At 40.5% G+C, this 15,639-nt stretch overlaps 1 protein-coding gene across 3 annotated transcripts in view; it reads left to right on the top strand.

Annotated features, from left to right (window-relative positions):
- LOC137641534 (uncharacterized) overlaps positions 1-14,683 on the top strand; it is a 150,014-nt gene extending 135,331 nt beyond the window's left edge. For all 3 annotated transcript variants that reach the window (XM_068374183.1, XM_068374181.1, XM_068374182.1), the window contains exons 9-10: positions 4,350-4,558; positions 13,608-14,683. In XM_068374183.1, coding sequence (XP_068230284.1) covers positions 4,350-4,558; positions 13,608-13,743 — 345 coding nt within the window. In that variant the 3' untranslated portion in view covers positions 13,744-14,683. The remainder of the gene's footprint in view (positions 1-4,349; positions 4,559-13,607) is intronic.
- The last annotated feature ends 956 nt before the right edge of the window (positions 14,684-15,639 follow it).

The following is a 15,639-nucleotide window of genomic DNA, read 5'->3' as shown; positions in this document are numbered from 1 at the left end:
AACCTCCACAGGCATTACAAATAGGGGAAACTAATCTATCGTGGCCATTCCGACTTCGTTTGTGTCTAAGGGAGATTTAATAGAATTTTCGGACAGCCATGTGACCCATTCTAATATATATGTCAAAAAAAAAGGGTCATACATGTGACCCATCGTGAGGAAGAGGTTAATAGAATGGAGAGGTGGTGTGACTGCAAGTTCCCATGGATTCCTAACCTTTGAAACTTGTGAGCTGGAGAAAGGCGAGACTTCTAGCGATTAATCTTGAAGCCCAGGTGTTCCAGGAACTAGATCACTTTTCCGGCTGCTTGCAGACAAGTAGTCTTGGATGCTGCCCGCACCCGCCAATCGTCCAGGTATGCTACTACTTGTACTCCTTCAGAGCGTAGTTGCTGGACGATTGTGTCCGCTAGCTTTGTGAATACCTTTGGTGCTATGTTTAGTCCAAAGGGCATGGTTGTGAAGATATGTTTTGTCTTCTGTAGCCTGAATCCTAGATAGGAGAGGGGGCGACTGATTGGTAGATGCCAGTAAGCATCTGCCAGGTCTATTGAGACTGTGTACGCCCCTTTTTTGGTGGAAGGGTCCTTATGTGTTGCAATGTAAGCATCTGGAACTTCTTGTTCTCGGTGAACTTGTTGAGTGGAGACAAGTCTAGAATGACTCTAGGTTTGTCCGAGTCTGTCTTGGGAACACGAAACAGCCTTCCCTGGAATTTTGATGGAGTTCGCTTTTCTCATTACCTTCTTGTTCAAGAAATCTGAGGTATATTCTTCCAATAAGGGGGTGGAGTGTTGGAAGAATTTTGGAAAAGTGGGGTGGATTTTTTACGTTTATCGGCAATGAATAGCCTAATTTTCGGGAACAAGGCGGCAATATTTTCTGTCGTATATTTTAAACAGTATAGAGTTTCTTTATGAAGATTTATCCTTTTGAAGTACAGGGTATGTAAAAGCCCACCTCTCTCTCTTTCTCTGTAACAAATAAATTCTTAGTTTACATTTGGCAATCCTGAGTTAACAAAATTAACATGACGATATTATTATTTGTGGTGAGCAATTATCTCTCTCTCTCTCTCTCTCTCTCTCTCTCTCTCTCTCTCTCTCACAGTGACATTGTCCCATCAAGCAGGACAATGCCATAGAGACTGACCATATTACATATGATCAGCGCCCAAGCTAGAACCAAGGAGAGCCAGGCAATGGCTGCTGATGACTCAGCAGATACAGTAGACCTATGGGTTCCCTCAAACCCCCCATCATTAGTTCACAAGGAATCCCCCATCCTTAGTTCACAAGGATGGTGAGGTTGCATCGACCAAGGGAACCAAGGAGCTTGAGCGGGACTCGAGCCCCAGTCCGGCATTCACCAGGCAAGGACACTACCACCCGGCCACCACAACCCTGTCCGACCTGGGTGGCGGCGGCTGGATCGGGACCCAGTGACGCTAATTTCAAAATCATAACTCCACGGAGTTTGAACTTATTTTTGCTTGCGGTGGTTTGCGTTTGCAAATATGAAAGCTCACAAATCGGATGTTCGTACCTTAAGGACTATCTGCAGCTGTAATTTATGCAGTGTACAGCGAGAGCTGTGTAGAGAGGTAAGTGGCATGACACACTCCTAGTGTAAGGGAGTGAGGTCTATTCGAGTTTTTATTGCGAATATGCAATTTTTTACTTAATAGGGTATTGCGGTTCTCTGTGTCGTGTGTAAGTGAAATCGTGAAGGGAGAACTCTCATAAAAAGAGGTCTGACTGTACTCACCACAATTCACAACATATCAATATTTTAATTCATAAACTCAGGATTATTCACTATGGTAATGCGCAGTTAATACGTTGTTGTGGTTTGCGGACTGCAGCCAGATGTAACACTCAGATTGCCTAGTGTCCGAATGCTGACCACACTCCAAACTTTTCACTACACGAAAAATATGGAGGAATGCCCAGAGATCTTGGAAAAAAATAAACTGTCAAGAATGAATTGGTCACTGAGCACCACCCCTTAATTTTATACTGGGCAAGGGGATCTAGCTAGACCATAGAATTTCCTTCTATCTTGAGTATACAGTTTTTCAGAACAATGACTTAGCTCTATGATTTAGGTAAGATTCCTTTCAAGTTTAAGTGAACCTTATGAACATCAGGAGAAAAAGTAATAAAAAGATAAAAAGTAAATTACCAGCTGGTGGACAAGATATCGAATGGGAGGAATTGTAATAAAAAAAAAAATCAGAACTGAAAAAATAAAGGTTCAGTGATGACAAAAAACAGGCCTACAATATAGAATGAGACTTGACCAGCCATAACGAGCCCAAAAAAAATTGATTTGAGAAAAATAAACCGTTCATATGCTGGACACTTCCATGTCAATCAAAACTACTGGTCTCACAATCAGCATTAAATTTAAAGATACCAATCTATTTACCAATGCTTGGTACTTGACAGCACTATAATGAAGTCGTAACGGATTATCTTAGAATATACAATGTGGATGGTTCTGTATGCAGTTTTTAATAGGGCTGCAGACCTAAAGAACAGTAAACAGAATTTCTACCTTATGGCTGGTCAAGTCTCATTCAATTTTGTAGGCCTGTATTTGTCATCATTGAACCTTTATTTTTTCGACATTTATTCATTGTAAGTAAAATACAGTTCATTTTGTTATAATAAGATGAAAAGTTGGGAACTTGAGGTCCATATTACACACTTGTCATGTATTCTCATGGGAAAAACTTTTGTATACTTGTGTTTTTGGAAACTAAATAATCACGGATAAGGAGAGTTGAGTGTACAGTATATTGCTTTTAATTAAATTTATCCTATCTCTTTCCTTCATTGTTATCTCACCTCCAACAGTGTAGGAGTCAGCAATATGAACATTAGGAGAGTTTCATAAAAATATAATTTTAGTAATTTCTTGTTTCTATCCTCCTCTAATGTTCATTTACATGCTCAACCTCCTCCCTACTCCCTTGTGGTATCAAGAGAATAGAGATATTTTCAGCTTCAAAACTGAATGCTAGAATGTTCCTTCTACCAAGGTCATGTATTTATTTGAAGAAAAAAATGGATTTTTTTTTTTTAAATATTACGGGTAAATGGCAATTAAAACCAGCCTCCTTAGAGAAGAAGCAATATAAACATAGTATAAGTATAGAAATAGCACATTTTATTATTAAGATTGTTTTTTTTTCCTTACCCCTCTATTATAGTTAAAGACTTGTATTGGAAGGTGTACTTTGGAGGAATTTTTAGTTATTACATGCCTTTAAGTAGATAGTGTTTTGACCCCGTAGGGATATTTAGTAATTTTTTCTTAATCTTGATTCGGCAGTTATTACAAAAGACCAACTAGTTTACAGTTGTTGCTTTTAAACTTGTGTTTGTAGGTGAGACTGGTAATTTCTGTACTGTAGTTATTTAGTCTTAGGTGTTAGATTACTTGTCTCTTTCCTTCACTGTCCCATCTTCATCATGGTGTTGGAGTCAGCCAAAATGAAAAATCGATAAGGGTCATAGAAATAGTTTTATTACTAAAATTCTGTTTGTTATTTCTATACTCCCCACTGACTAGTGATGTCAAGAGGCTGTTAAACATGTTTTTACTTGAACACTGAATAGGCGATTCTGTTGTAGAATACTCAAGCTGTATTATTCCCATACAATGCCCTATGATCTCAAAATCCACTTGAGGGGCAAGACTATTAGTGAGAAAATGGGAAATTTTCAGATTTCTAGGGTAGACATAGACTTTCAACCAGCTCTGAAAAGGAAGCCTAAAATATATTGTTACTCTTCCAGGAGTATGGTCTTTATTCTCTTCAGTGTACAGTAACAGCCCCACCCTACATTGTTAATTTGGTCCTAGAGACCTGACGTAAGCCAACTTTCGATGTAGGTCAGATTTTAGGTCTACAAGTGTCATATATGTTCCCTTCACATGTACTGAACATGAAAAAGTACATATAACTTGCTATAATTTTATAAAAACTAAATACCTACATTAATAAGCTTCCATGTGAAGTACAGTACACAGCTTCATTGTTATATTATGATCTAGAAACCAACATAGGGTTGGGTAAGACAGTGTAAAGTGAATTTTATTTTTGTACTTGATAATTTAGGATGAGCGTCGTAAAGTGAGAACTGATGTACTGTATTTTGAACAGAAGTAAAGATGGTTATTACCTATGTTCTTTACTTTTAATAGATATTATGTTTTTTTTATAGAATATACAGCAGTCTTAAAGTACACGGCAGTATTGCTCATAAAATTATCTGATAGATTTCTTGTATATCAGTATTTTTACTTTGAGAGTTATTGCATTCTCTCTTTATTTTCAGGGCGATATTTGGGCTGAAAGCACACTACTTGGGTTACGATGGAGATATTATGCCTGTATGGAAGGAGCTGTATATGACATAAGTGAATGGGCGGCGTGTCAGAGTGAAAATTTAAAACATCTTCAAGCAAACACCCACAGTGTTCAATATCGAATTGTTTCAGGAAAGAAGAACCCGCCTTCTAAAAACAATACTCCCGAGTTCCCAAGGTAAGCCAGAAATTATATTCAAGAGGAGAGTTAAGGAAAAGATTTAATTTTTTTAGTATTCCATTTTGATTATGTTATCTTGGCAATTTAACAAGTTTTAGATTTCAGTTTTATTTAGCTCCAGATATATATTTATTGGATTTTCTTTGGGATTAAAACATTATCTTATATTATAATGAGGTTTTAAGTGACATCAAAGCGAAGTGCTTCTGTCTATCGAAAGGTAGAAGTCAATCAAATTAAAGATAGCTATTCAAGAGAATAAAACCTGGAAACTAAAAAAGTCCAGAAAGTGCTAACAAATAATGTACCAAAGAATAGCTAGTGGAAACCATGAAAAGAAGGGACACAATATTCTGTAGAAGTTTGTGTGGTAACATCAGGGATGGACTATAGATAGTTGGTGGAATCAGAATGAACATAGTAAGGCGGATGAAGAGAAGAGCCTTCAAGAAATGCAGATTGAACGGAAAAGGGTAGAGATACAATATCTAAAAAAAAAAAGAAAATAAGACTGAACAGCAGGTGGCAAGAGGAAGTAAATGTTGGTAGAAGTAGCCTAAATCTCAACACAGTTAAGAGAAGAGAAAATATTCAGGAAAATATATTGGATGTTATATCAAAGGGACAAAATACAGTTAGCCCCCACTCTTTGCGAGGGTTAGGTAACAGAGACAGGCGTGAATTCGTGTATCTTTGGTGCTCTAATGTGGGATAACTCCTAACCTAACAACTCATTGCCCAATGCCTATGGTTGGATAATTAACACAGTAACTGCCTAATATTGTCCGTATTTAGTTCCTATCACAGTATAAATAGTTTGTAATTAAATCAGAAAGTGTACACCACATGTGCATAAGTGTACACTAAGTACTAGGTACAGTAAGGCTACAGTAGAGTACGTAACACTGCAGTACTTTGTCGTTACCCTGACCGAAACTATAATTTTATCAAGTAGTGATCATACAATTACAACAAAACGCTGTTGTTTCTATGTAGTAATACTGTACTGTATAACACTCACTGATACTGTAGTGTATATTACTGTAATATATGTACAGTAATATCACTGCAGTACAGCTTAAACTGTACTGTTTTAAAGTTTTACTAACTTGAAAATTGTTAAAATTGCCCCTAGGGTGGGTGTAAATAGCGTATTTGTTCTGACATTAAACAAAACTTGGGCTATTTAATAGGGAATATATCTTGAACCTGGGAGACAGCCATTAAGACTAATTCGAGGTTACAACCACCCAACCCTTTGTTAGTAGTGTGGTGAGGGTAGCTGTAGGGTTGCCGGCTACCCTTCTCACTCCACAGTGAAACCACGCCATTTTTTCTATTGGCTTAAGGGGAACAGACGTGTCCGCTCTCCGTCCTCAAAAGACTTAGCCATTACAAATGATTACTTCTCATTTCTTTTTCAGATGTGTGTTCCTTTTGACGTTTCCTCGTGCGTACTTGTCCAGGGCCTGAAGGGCACTGTTGTGACACCTTCATGTCCTCAGTCGAGACTGACCCCCACTCTCTGTGTCCGACCAGCATAGGACGTCATTGCGAGCTGGTTTCCACCTGCGAAGAGTATAGGGAGTGGTCCGCCTCCCAGTGGGAGAGATTTAGGAGACAGTGAAAGAATAAGTCTGAGAGATTCTTTGCCTTCAGGGTCTTCCTCAGGGGCAAAGAAATCTCAAACATTTTACTCCCCGATCTCTTCCTGGAGCTCCTACTCGTTTTGCCCCTTCCGATGGACAGTCGAGTAGGAGCGTAGACCAGTAAACTCCTGCGCAATTTTTGGGGCTCAAGTGAGCCTTTTTCCTATTCAGATATACTCCCTGCTTGGCCATCGTTGGGTGGGGCTGGGCCTCCTTCCAAGGAGGTTCTCTTGGAGCTTCTTCAGCTGGGTGCCCGGGGGGTCCTTCTGGTTACTCCAAAGTCGAAGTACTGTCTCCCGTAGATGCTTTGGCAATGTGCAAGGCTCACCTGTCGCCTTCTCTCATTCTAGTTAGTCCTGTATGCCCTCGTGATCAGCGCACCCATTTGCCTACCCATCAACGACCTCCTGCTGACGATGAGACCTACCGTCATCCTCGTAGTTCTTCGTCCTCCTGGGACCACAGTCCTCTACGTTCGCTCTCCTTCAGGTAGCGCTCCAGCTTGCGATATAGACAATCTTCTCGTCATTCTCCTGTTCATGATCGTTGGTCTTCTTGGGATTATCACTCCAGCTCGTGCTCGCCACCCTTCACATGTTTGTCACTCGCCGGCGTGTGCTTGACGCCCTGCTGACCATTGTTTTCCTGCTGTTGATGATCGTCTCTGTTCGACTGTACGTTCGCCATCTCGCTGTGATCTTTGTTTTCCCTCGGCTCGTCCTTCGCCAAGGCGTGACCTTCCAATGCGCCATTCTCCATCCCATCCTCATTGATGATCTCCCACTAGACGATGTTCTCCTGCACCGCGATCTTGGGCGCACAGCCTGTCATCACGTTGCTTGCCGTCTTGCCCATCTCCAGTGCAACACTCCCCTGCCTGTAGCTCATCAGCTCTTCCTTCACCTGCTCGTCAATCGCGACCTCTGCACATATCTCCAGCTCCCTGATCGCCAACACGTCACTCTCCAGCATGTCATGCTACTTCTCATCAGTCTCCTACACGACACTCCAGCTCTTCACTCGCCGACACACTGCTCCCCTATGCATCAATGATCACCATCTTGCCGTTTACCTGCTTGTTGATCTCCAATGCTGGATTGCCTTTCTCCTGTTCGTCGAAGGTCCCCAAGGCCTACCCTGCTTTCTCCACCATGTTTTCCATCTCCCACTAGGAAAGATGACCCTAAAGAGGTGTCATCGTCAATGGAGAGACCTGCGGCTCCAACAACAGCAACCAGACAGCCCATTTTCTACCCAGAAGACTTCAGCGAACCACCTAATAAGTACGCTGGCGTACCTATCTCCCTAGATTACCCTAGGAAGGTCACTAAGGAGGATCTTCAAATGCCTTTTCCCCTTCCATCTCCACTTCACTTCAGGTTCCGAAGCAACGCCCTTCAAGTAAACATTCTCTACCTCCAGGGCTCCCCAAGGATACCCCAGACCTGTCATCTGTAGAACAACCATCATGGTTTGACAACCTCATCAAGGCTGTCAAGGAAGCGATGGTAGCCATGTCCCAGCCAGCGCAATAATCATTTAGGCAGAGGTAAGCAGTGGTTTGTACTCCAAGGATCCCGTAAGAGATGTCAGTTTCTTTATCCTCTTCTGCTTTCCCTACTGGCCCCAGTTTCTCCTATGATCTCTCCCATCGGGAAACCCTGGGATGCCATGAGGGGAACCCTGGGGATCAGACAGCATCGCACCTGCCTGGAACTAACTCCTATCATGAAAGCAAAGCAGAAGGGGAGAATGTCAAAAAGAACTCCGCCCCATGCAGATTTACTCCATCCTTATTTGGGCAGGAACTGAAGCTCTCCTCGCGAGACTCCCTCATGCCATACTTTAGGCCTTCGCCGTTGAAGTATTTCCACGCCGAGCTATATCCCGTCTTCAGGCCACCTCCGGATGACAAGGAACCTCCTACAAAAGAGGTTCAAACCTCTGCGGAATGGCAGGCACACTCTAGACCTTCCTTGCTGGAAGAATATTTGCCGTCCAGCAGAGAGCCTAAGGACACTAAGACGGTCCCTAAGAATTCTAAGGCACAAGCGGCTCTCGTGCAAGAGAAAGCGAGAAGTTCTTCTCCTGTAGCAGGAGCTTCGGGGGACGTTGCTTCCGTTGACGACCTCGACCCACCCCAGGATCCTATTGGTGAGAGCTTGGTGGTAGAGGAAGACTTTGACTCTGATGAAGATTATCTCCTTAGGGCAGCAAATCCAAAATTCCACTCGGAAACAGAGCACAGGGAGTCAGAATACGCCGCCTTCTGGCAAGTCCTAGCCTGCATGATGGCTATCAATTGATTATCTGACCCGGAGACATCCTCTCGGGAAGGGAAGGACACTATCTTGGCCCATGTGTATGGTACCCAAAGACCTAAGATCAGTACAGCTTTACCCTGGTCTAAGTGTTTGACGGCAGCCAGGAAGAAGCTGATTACCCAGACCACCGGCTTCTCAAGCTCACTTGGAGTAGGCTCGTCATCTAAACTCCCCCTGCTTCTTTTTGTCCAACGGAGAAGGTATTATGAGGTTGCAGGCAAGCCCTTTCCGGCACTACTGAAAGGCTTCTTTGTGGCTTGATCTATGGTTAGCCTCAGTGGGCCACCTTGTACGTACCAAGGATTGGTTCAAGGAAACTACAAGGAGATCCATGGAAACCTTCCTCTTGTCTGGCACTTGGACCTTGAAATTCCTTTCCCACCAGATTAATATGTGGGCAAATACAATTCTTGAAGAGACGAGATGCTGTGATTGAAAGATTTCACAGATAAGTTCCTAAGGCTGAGTTAACCAGGCTCAGGAACTCCATCCTTGACGGTACATCCCTCTTCAAGCCGGAAGAGGTCAAGAGGTCGGCTGAACATTAGAGGAAATCCACCAACGACTCCCTTATAAACAGGGCCTTGAAGTCCAGATCAATAGGAAGGTTCCACCACCTCCCAAGAAAACTCCGCAATCCACCAAACCCTCGACCAGTAGGACAGCAGGGTCCTCAAAGAAGGTGTCAAGGCAGCCCTTTCCTGCCAAAGATCCAAAGGACTCCAAACCCTCCAGAGGAGCGAAAGGTGGTAAGGGAAGCAGCAGAGGCCACTCCCGCAAGGGGACTACTGTAATCCTCTCACCTGTCCACCGGTGGGGGGAATACCAACTATGCCACTGGCAGAGGTGGCTGCAGCACGGGGCAAATCCTTGGACAATGTGTGATTTGGATTTGTGTAGGGTATTGCGTCCCGTTCATACTATCTCTCCCTCTACCGACTCAGGATCCAGTTCCATCGAGCAGATTCACAAAGGCATCCGTAATAGAGTTGCCCCCTCGGGCCGAAGTCCAGATCATGTTGGAGAAGGGCTCTCTCCAAAAGATTCTTGACGGTTGTTCTCCGGGCTTCTTCAGTTGACACTTTCTTGTGAAATAAGGTGTCTGGAGGCTGGAGACCAGTCATTGACCTCTCGGCTCTAAACAAGTTTGTTCTTCAATCTCAATTCAGGATGGAGACAGCAGACACTGTTATTCAAGCAGTAAGGCCTCAGGACTTCATGTGCTCTCTGGATCTCAAAGATGGATACTTCCAGATGTCAATCCATCCATCTTCAAGGAAGTATCTTTGGATCATACAAGAAGACAGGCAATACCAGTTCAAAGTGCTGCGTTTTGGTCTTTCCATGGCACCTCAGTTCTTTATGAGTGTTCGCCCTAGTTCATCTTGGGCTCAGAGGATTGGCATTTGTCTCCTGAGATACCTTGACCATTGGCTGATTCTAGCAGACTCAATGACGACCCTTCTTCAACACCGAGGCAGACTACTTTTTGTCAGGATCCAGGGATCGTGATAAATCTCAAAGTCATCACTGGTTTAGGGTATATGTTACTTTGTATTAGTCTGGGATGAATATATAAGAATGACTGGCTCTTTTCTTTTCTTCTTACCATCTTTTGAGGAACAGCCCCATGGGTCCTTTGCACATTAGCTTCACCTATCTGCAGGTAATAACCATTTCCTTTGTGTAAGCTAGTATAGGTTTCATACTTTTCTACGTCCCCTCGAGGTGGGTATTGGGAAATGTTTATGTTGGATTTTAATATTCCTATTTTTAACTCAGAATAGTCTTACCTAGACAGTCGCATTACTAGTTCCTCTCGAACACACAGGTTGCTAAGGCCGCTGTAAGCTCATGGCACGAAATATTTTTTTTTAGCAAGGTGTTAAGGTTTTTTTTATAGTTGCAGGTAAAAACTTGGGTCAATAGCCAAGCCAGTGATCGGACCACCCTCCTAATGGGTGAGTCATCCCTATAAAATAGCGTAAGGTTTGTTTAGTGTTGGAACAAAGGACAAATTTGGGAGTAATTAGTATTTTTTCCTAACGATACAAACCTGTAGCTATTTATACAAATTGTCCCGCCATCACCTATCCCCCTTAAGTCCTGCCTGCAATCAAAAAGTGAGGTAGTTTCACTGATGTGAGAGTGAGAAGGGTAGCCAGCAACCCCCTGGGCTACCCCTCACAACCCCCACTAATTAGCGCTTTGGTGGTTGTCACCTCGCATTAAAGTCTTAATGGCTAGTCTTCCAGCTTTGCCGAAGGATAATCCCTATTAAATAGCCACAGGTTTGTATCATTAGGAAAAATACAAATTACTTCAAAATTTGTCATATTTCTGCGTACGAGACAACCTAAAATAAGGACACATTTAAATGAATTCAGGTCATATCTGTCATATAAGGTAACTGGTGAATTACAAAACCACCAGTGTATAGGCTAGGTTTTGCTGTATCACTTGAAATCGAAAATTAACTGAATAAAGGCGATGTTATATCATGCTCGCCACCTAAAACGAAAACTTGTTTTGTTTACGTTTTATCATCAATCATAACGAACAAAGGAACGCGTTCACATATATGTGTATAGGTTAGTTTTTGCAGCAATAGATATCTTACTAGGTATTAGGTATTTAATGATTTTTTTATTACTAATATTTTTTACTTTTTCCTTAGAACTTCAAAATAAATGAAATGAAGGAGATTTTATTTCATTTTTTTCCTAAATGGGCTGCCTAAAACAAAACCATTCGTTGGTTTACTTTTCATCGCTGGTCATAACAAACAAACGAACACATTTACGCATCTAGGTAGTAGGTTGGCCAAGGCACCAGCCGCCCGTTAAGATACTACCACTAGAGAGTTATGGGGTCCTTTGACTGGCCAGACAGTATTACATTGGATCTTTCTCTCTGGTTACGGTTCTTTCCCTTTGCCTACACAAACACCGAATAGTCTGGCCTATTCTATACAGATTCTCCTCTATCCTCATACACCTGACAACACTGAGATTACCAAACAATTCTTCTTCTCTCGAGGGGTTAACTACTAAACTGTATTTGTTCAGTGGCCACTTTCCTCTTGGTAAGGGTAGAAGAGGCTCTTTAGCTATGGTAAGCAGCTCTTCTAGGTGAAGGACACTCCAAAATCAAACCATTGTTCTCTAGTCTTGGGTAGTGCCATAGCCTCTGTACCATGGTCTTCCACTGTCTTGGGTTAGAGTTTTCTTGCTTGAGGGTACACTCGGGCACACTGTTCTATCTAGTTTCTCTTCCTCTTGTTTTGTTAAAGTTTTTATAGTTTATATAGGAAATATTTATTTCAATGTTTTTGCTGTTCTTAGAATATTTTATTTTTCCTTGTTTCCTTTCCTCACTGGGCTATTTTCCCTGTTGGAGCCCCTGGGCTTATAGCATCCTGCTTTTCCAACTAGGGTTGTAGCTTAGCATTTAATAATAATAATAATAATAATCAGTGTGTTAAGTAATATTACAAATATTTTACTTATTGTATCTATAAAATTTCTTATGTCGTAAGACAGGAAAACCATTTTTTGCTTAATCAACTATAACAAACTACTGCTAATGATAATTTACAATAATTTTTAACTGGTAGGAAGGATAATTGTACATTCCATTTCCCAAATATTTTTACTAAAGTTTTAAGTCGATACAATTTCGTATCAACTTGTACCCACATCAATCACAGAACCACCAACAAAACCGAAGAAAATACCAGACCAGTTTTAAATTAAAATCATAGAGCAATAATGTTACTACTATAACATTCGATGTGACAGAGAAGATGGTGCGAGATGAGATTGGAGTAAGTGAGGATAATTTAAATCACGATGGATTTTTAATGAGAAAGTGTCTAAGAAGTATGGCTGGTGTATCTCAAGTAGATAGGGTTAGGAACGAAGTGGTGAGGGTGAGAACGGGTGTAAGAAATGAGCTAGCAGCTAGAGTGGATATGAATGTGTTGAGGTGGTTTGGCCATGTTGAGAGAATGGAAGATGGCTGTCTGCCAAAGGTGATGAATGTAAGAGTTGATGGGAGAAGTACAAGAGGAAGGCCGAGGTTTAGGTGGATGGATGGAGTGAAGGAAGGTCTGGGTGATAGGAGGATAGATGTGAGAGAGGCAAGAGAGCGTGCTAGAAATAGGAATGAATGGCGAGGGATTGTGACGCAGTTCCGGTAGGCCTTGCTGCTTCCTCCGGTGCCTTGGTTGACCGCGGAGGTAGCAGCAGTAGGGGATTTAGCGTTATGAAGCTTCATTTGTGGTGGATAACGGGGGAGGGAGGGCTGTGGCACGCTAGTGGTACCAGCCAAACTCGGTTGAGTCCCTTGTCAGGCTGGGAGGAGCGTAGAGAGGAGAGATTCCCTTTTTTGTTTCATTTATTTGATGTCGGCTAACCCCCAAAATTGGGAGAAATGCCTTGGTATATGTATGTATGTAGGAAGAGACTGAAAGAAAAAAGTAGGAAAAAACAATGTAGTAGATATACGAAGACATGCTTCAAAGAACATTTAGTATTTATTTCATTGCTCTGATAGACTAACTAACATATGATACCCGTGGTAGTCATGGCAGATAGTCACATTATTAGTATGGGTTGAATTGGAACTTGTACCTCCCAGAAAAATACTTGTTCACCCAATGAAAATACAATAATATAATTCTAATCCCGATTTTTATTGTTTTGCATTTATTTGATCTTTGCCTTTTTGTGAATGCTCCCTCATATCCCATTCCCTTATCCTAGAGTCTGCATTGCAGTTTTGAATAATAAACAGATTTATTTTGATGGTTTTAAATAGTCAAGGAATAACAAATAATAAATGTTGGCCATTCCCATAGCAAAATTTTGCATTTTCATTGAATTCAGGTGATCCAGTTATTATATTATATTGGTTTTTGAGATGTAATTTTGAAATGTTATAATTCACTAATTTATAGAGAGGAACACTTAGACCCAGCTGTAAAAGAATGACTTGTTCATGTAATACATTTTACTTAAGATAAAGACTGCCTCTGAGAAAACAAATAGTTGTTAAACTTTTTTATTTCAGTGATCCAGATTTGGAGGAATTCTTCAATAACCTATGTAAAGAAAAGTTTGGTAAGAGTTATGCATCAGGAAATAACCAAACAGGAAACCAGCAGATGCCAGACATGCGTAAAAGGAAGGGAAAGAAGAAGAAATAGACCCCTCGCATGACATCTTCCAGCTGTATGTTTTGAATTTGGTACATCTATGGTAAAAGGTTAAGAAATATCTACAGTAAAAGCTTAATGTGGCTATTTTGGAATCTGTACATGAAGTTGCGTTAAGAAATTAAGCTTGATTCCTCAACGCACCAGGATTGACTACTGTAGAGGATCCCAGTATATTTCACTATGCAGACCTGTTTGCAAGCAGTGCTTTTTTATTTTACTAGTTGTATTTCAAGGAGAAGGTTAAGTTTTATTTTATTCTTTGTTATTGGTTTTCCATGTTGTAAAAGTTTTGTAACTTAAAACATCATAAATGAAATTTAAAATCTGTTTCAAATAAATCAGTTTACTTTGATTTGAAAATTTGCAAGTTGTCAGTTTTAATGTTTTTTATGTTGAGTACCATGTACCAATGATTGTGGTATTGTTAATTCAGATGTCAGTGGCCATATCTTTTTAATAGCCAAATTATGTTATTTGGTGTTCATCCTGAGAAAGTTAGGGCCTTGCAACATAAATTTAAAATACAAGTAAAAGTATTTTAGACATAAAATGTCCTCTTCAATAGTTCTGTTAAAAGAACTTTCATCATTATTTTGACGTAATCAGTTAAAGGTTGCATTGCCAGATTTGACAAGAAAATAAAATGCGTATATATAAATAAATGAATGAATATATTATATATATATATATGAAATATGATACTGTACTGTAAACTTCCTTAGGTGGAATTGTAAATTTTGCCTAATTTGGGGGAGGCCTTTGATGATGTGATTTCATAGATTTTATCTAAGTTTTGAGTAGTTTCAAATACATTCACACCTTTATCCAGGAACAACTACAATTATTGTGTAGTTACACCTTTTTTCTCACATGTGATGGGCAACTGCTGATTATTTTTCTGTTAATATAGAAGCTGTAACTATTGGGACGTGTTATTTTTTACCCTTGCTTGTATTATCATATAAGAAATTTACTGTTTAAACTTAATGCTACTTTCCTATAGACTCCTACACACTTTTATCACTCACCTTTATGTAGTTACTCTAAATTGAATTAGATGGTTCCTATTCATTTTATCCCTAATTTTTCCATTTGACCAGACAAATTCTCTGTTGATGAACTTACCACATATTGAATGTGATGTTGGTTACTATTTTGATATGGATGAGGGTGAAGCTAGACAGTATGGCTCCCCAGCCATAGATTTTGAGTAGGTGATGGGGATCAAGCAAAGTTAAAGATTTTATATTATTTTGGTCCATTTTTACATACTGAAGATCCCTTACACCTGAAGAATCAAGTATATTTCTAGCTGGATCTGGAAAAGCTGCTACTAATACAGTTCCTTCCTGGTCTGGTCACACTGAGGGGCATTTGTCCATCCTGTATTCAATATGCATTATGCAAATAATGTTTATAAGGTAAAGAACAGGTAACATCAAACTATCATTTTAAATGAAACCAAGAAATCACTGAAAAATGTTATTTTTATTAATAAAATAAATTTTTGAATATACTTACCCGATAATCATGTAGCTGTCAACTCCGTTGCCGGACAGAATTCTATGGAGGGATACGCCAGCTATCACAATACTAGAAGGGGGTGTACTCACCAGCGCCACCTGTGGCCAGGTACTCAATCATTTGTTGTTTACACCTCCTCAATTATTCCTCGGTCCACTGGTTCTCTCTGGGGAGGAAAGGGAGGGTCGATTAAATCATGATTATCGGGTAAGTATATTCAAAAATTTATTTTATTAATAAAAATAACATTTTTCAATATTAAACTTACCCGATAATCATGTAGCTGATTCACACCCAGGGAGGTGGGTGAAAACCAGTGTACATGATTAAAGGATAGCTAAGTATCCCCAAATTTCATAT

Source organism: Palaemon carinicauda, chromosome 5 (assembly GCF_036898095.1).
Source record: "Palaemon carinicauda isolate YSFRI2023 chromosome 5, ASM3689809v2, whole genome shotgun sequence".
Lineage (NCBI taxonomy): Eukaryota > Metazoa > Arthropoda > Malacostraca > Decapoda > Palaemonidae > Palaemon > Palaemon carinicauda.
Note: the sequence above shows the minus strand (reverse complement) of the source record. Positions and strands in the feature narration are given on the sequence as shown.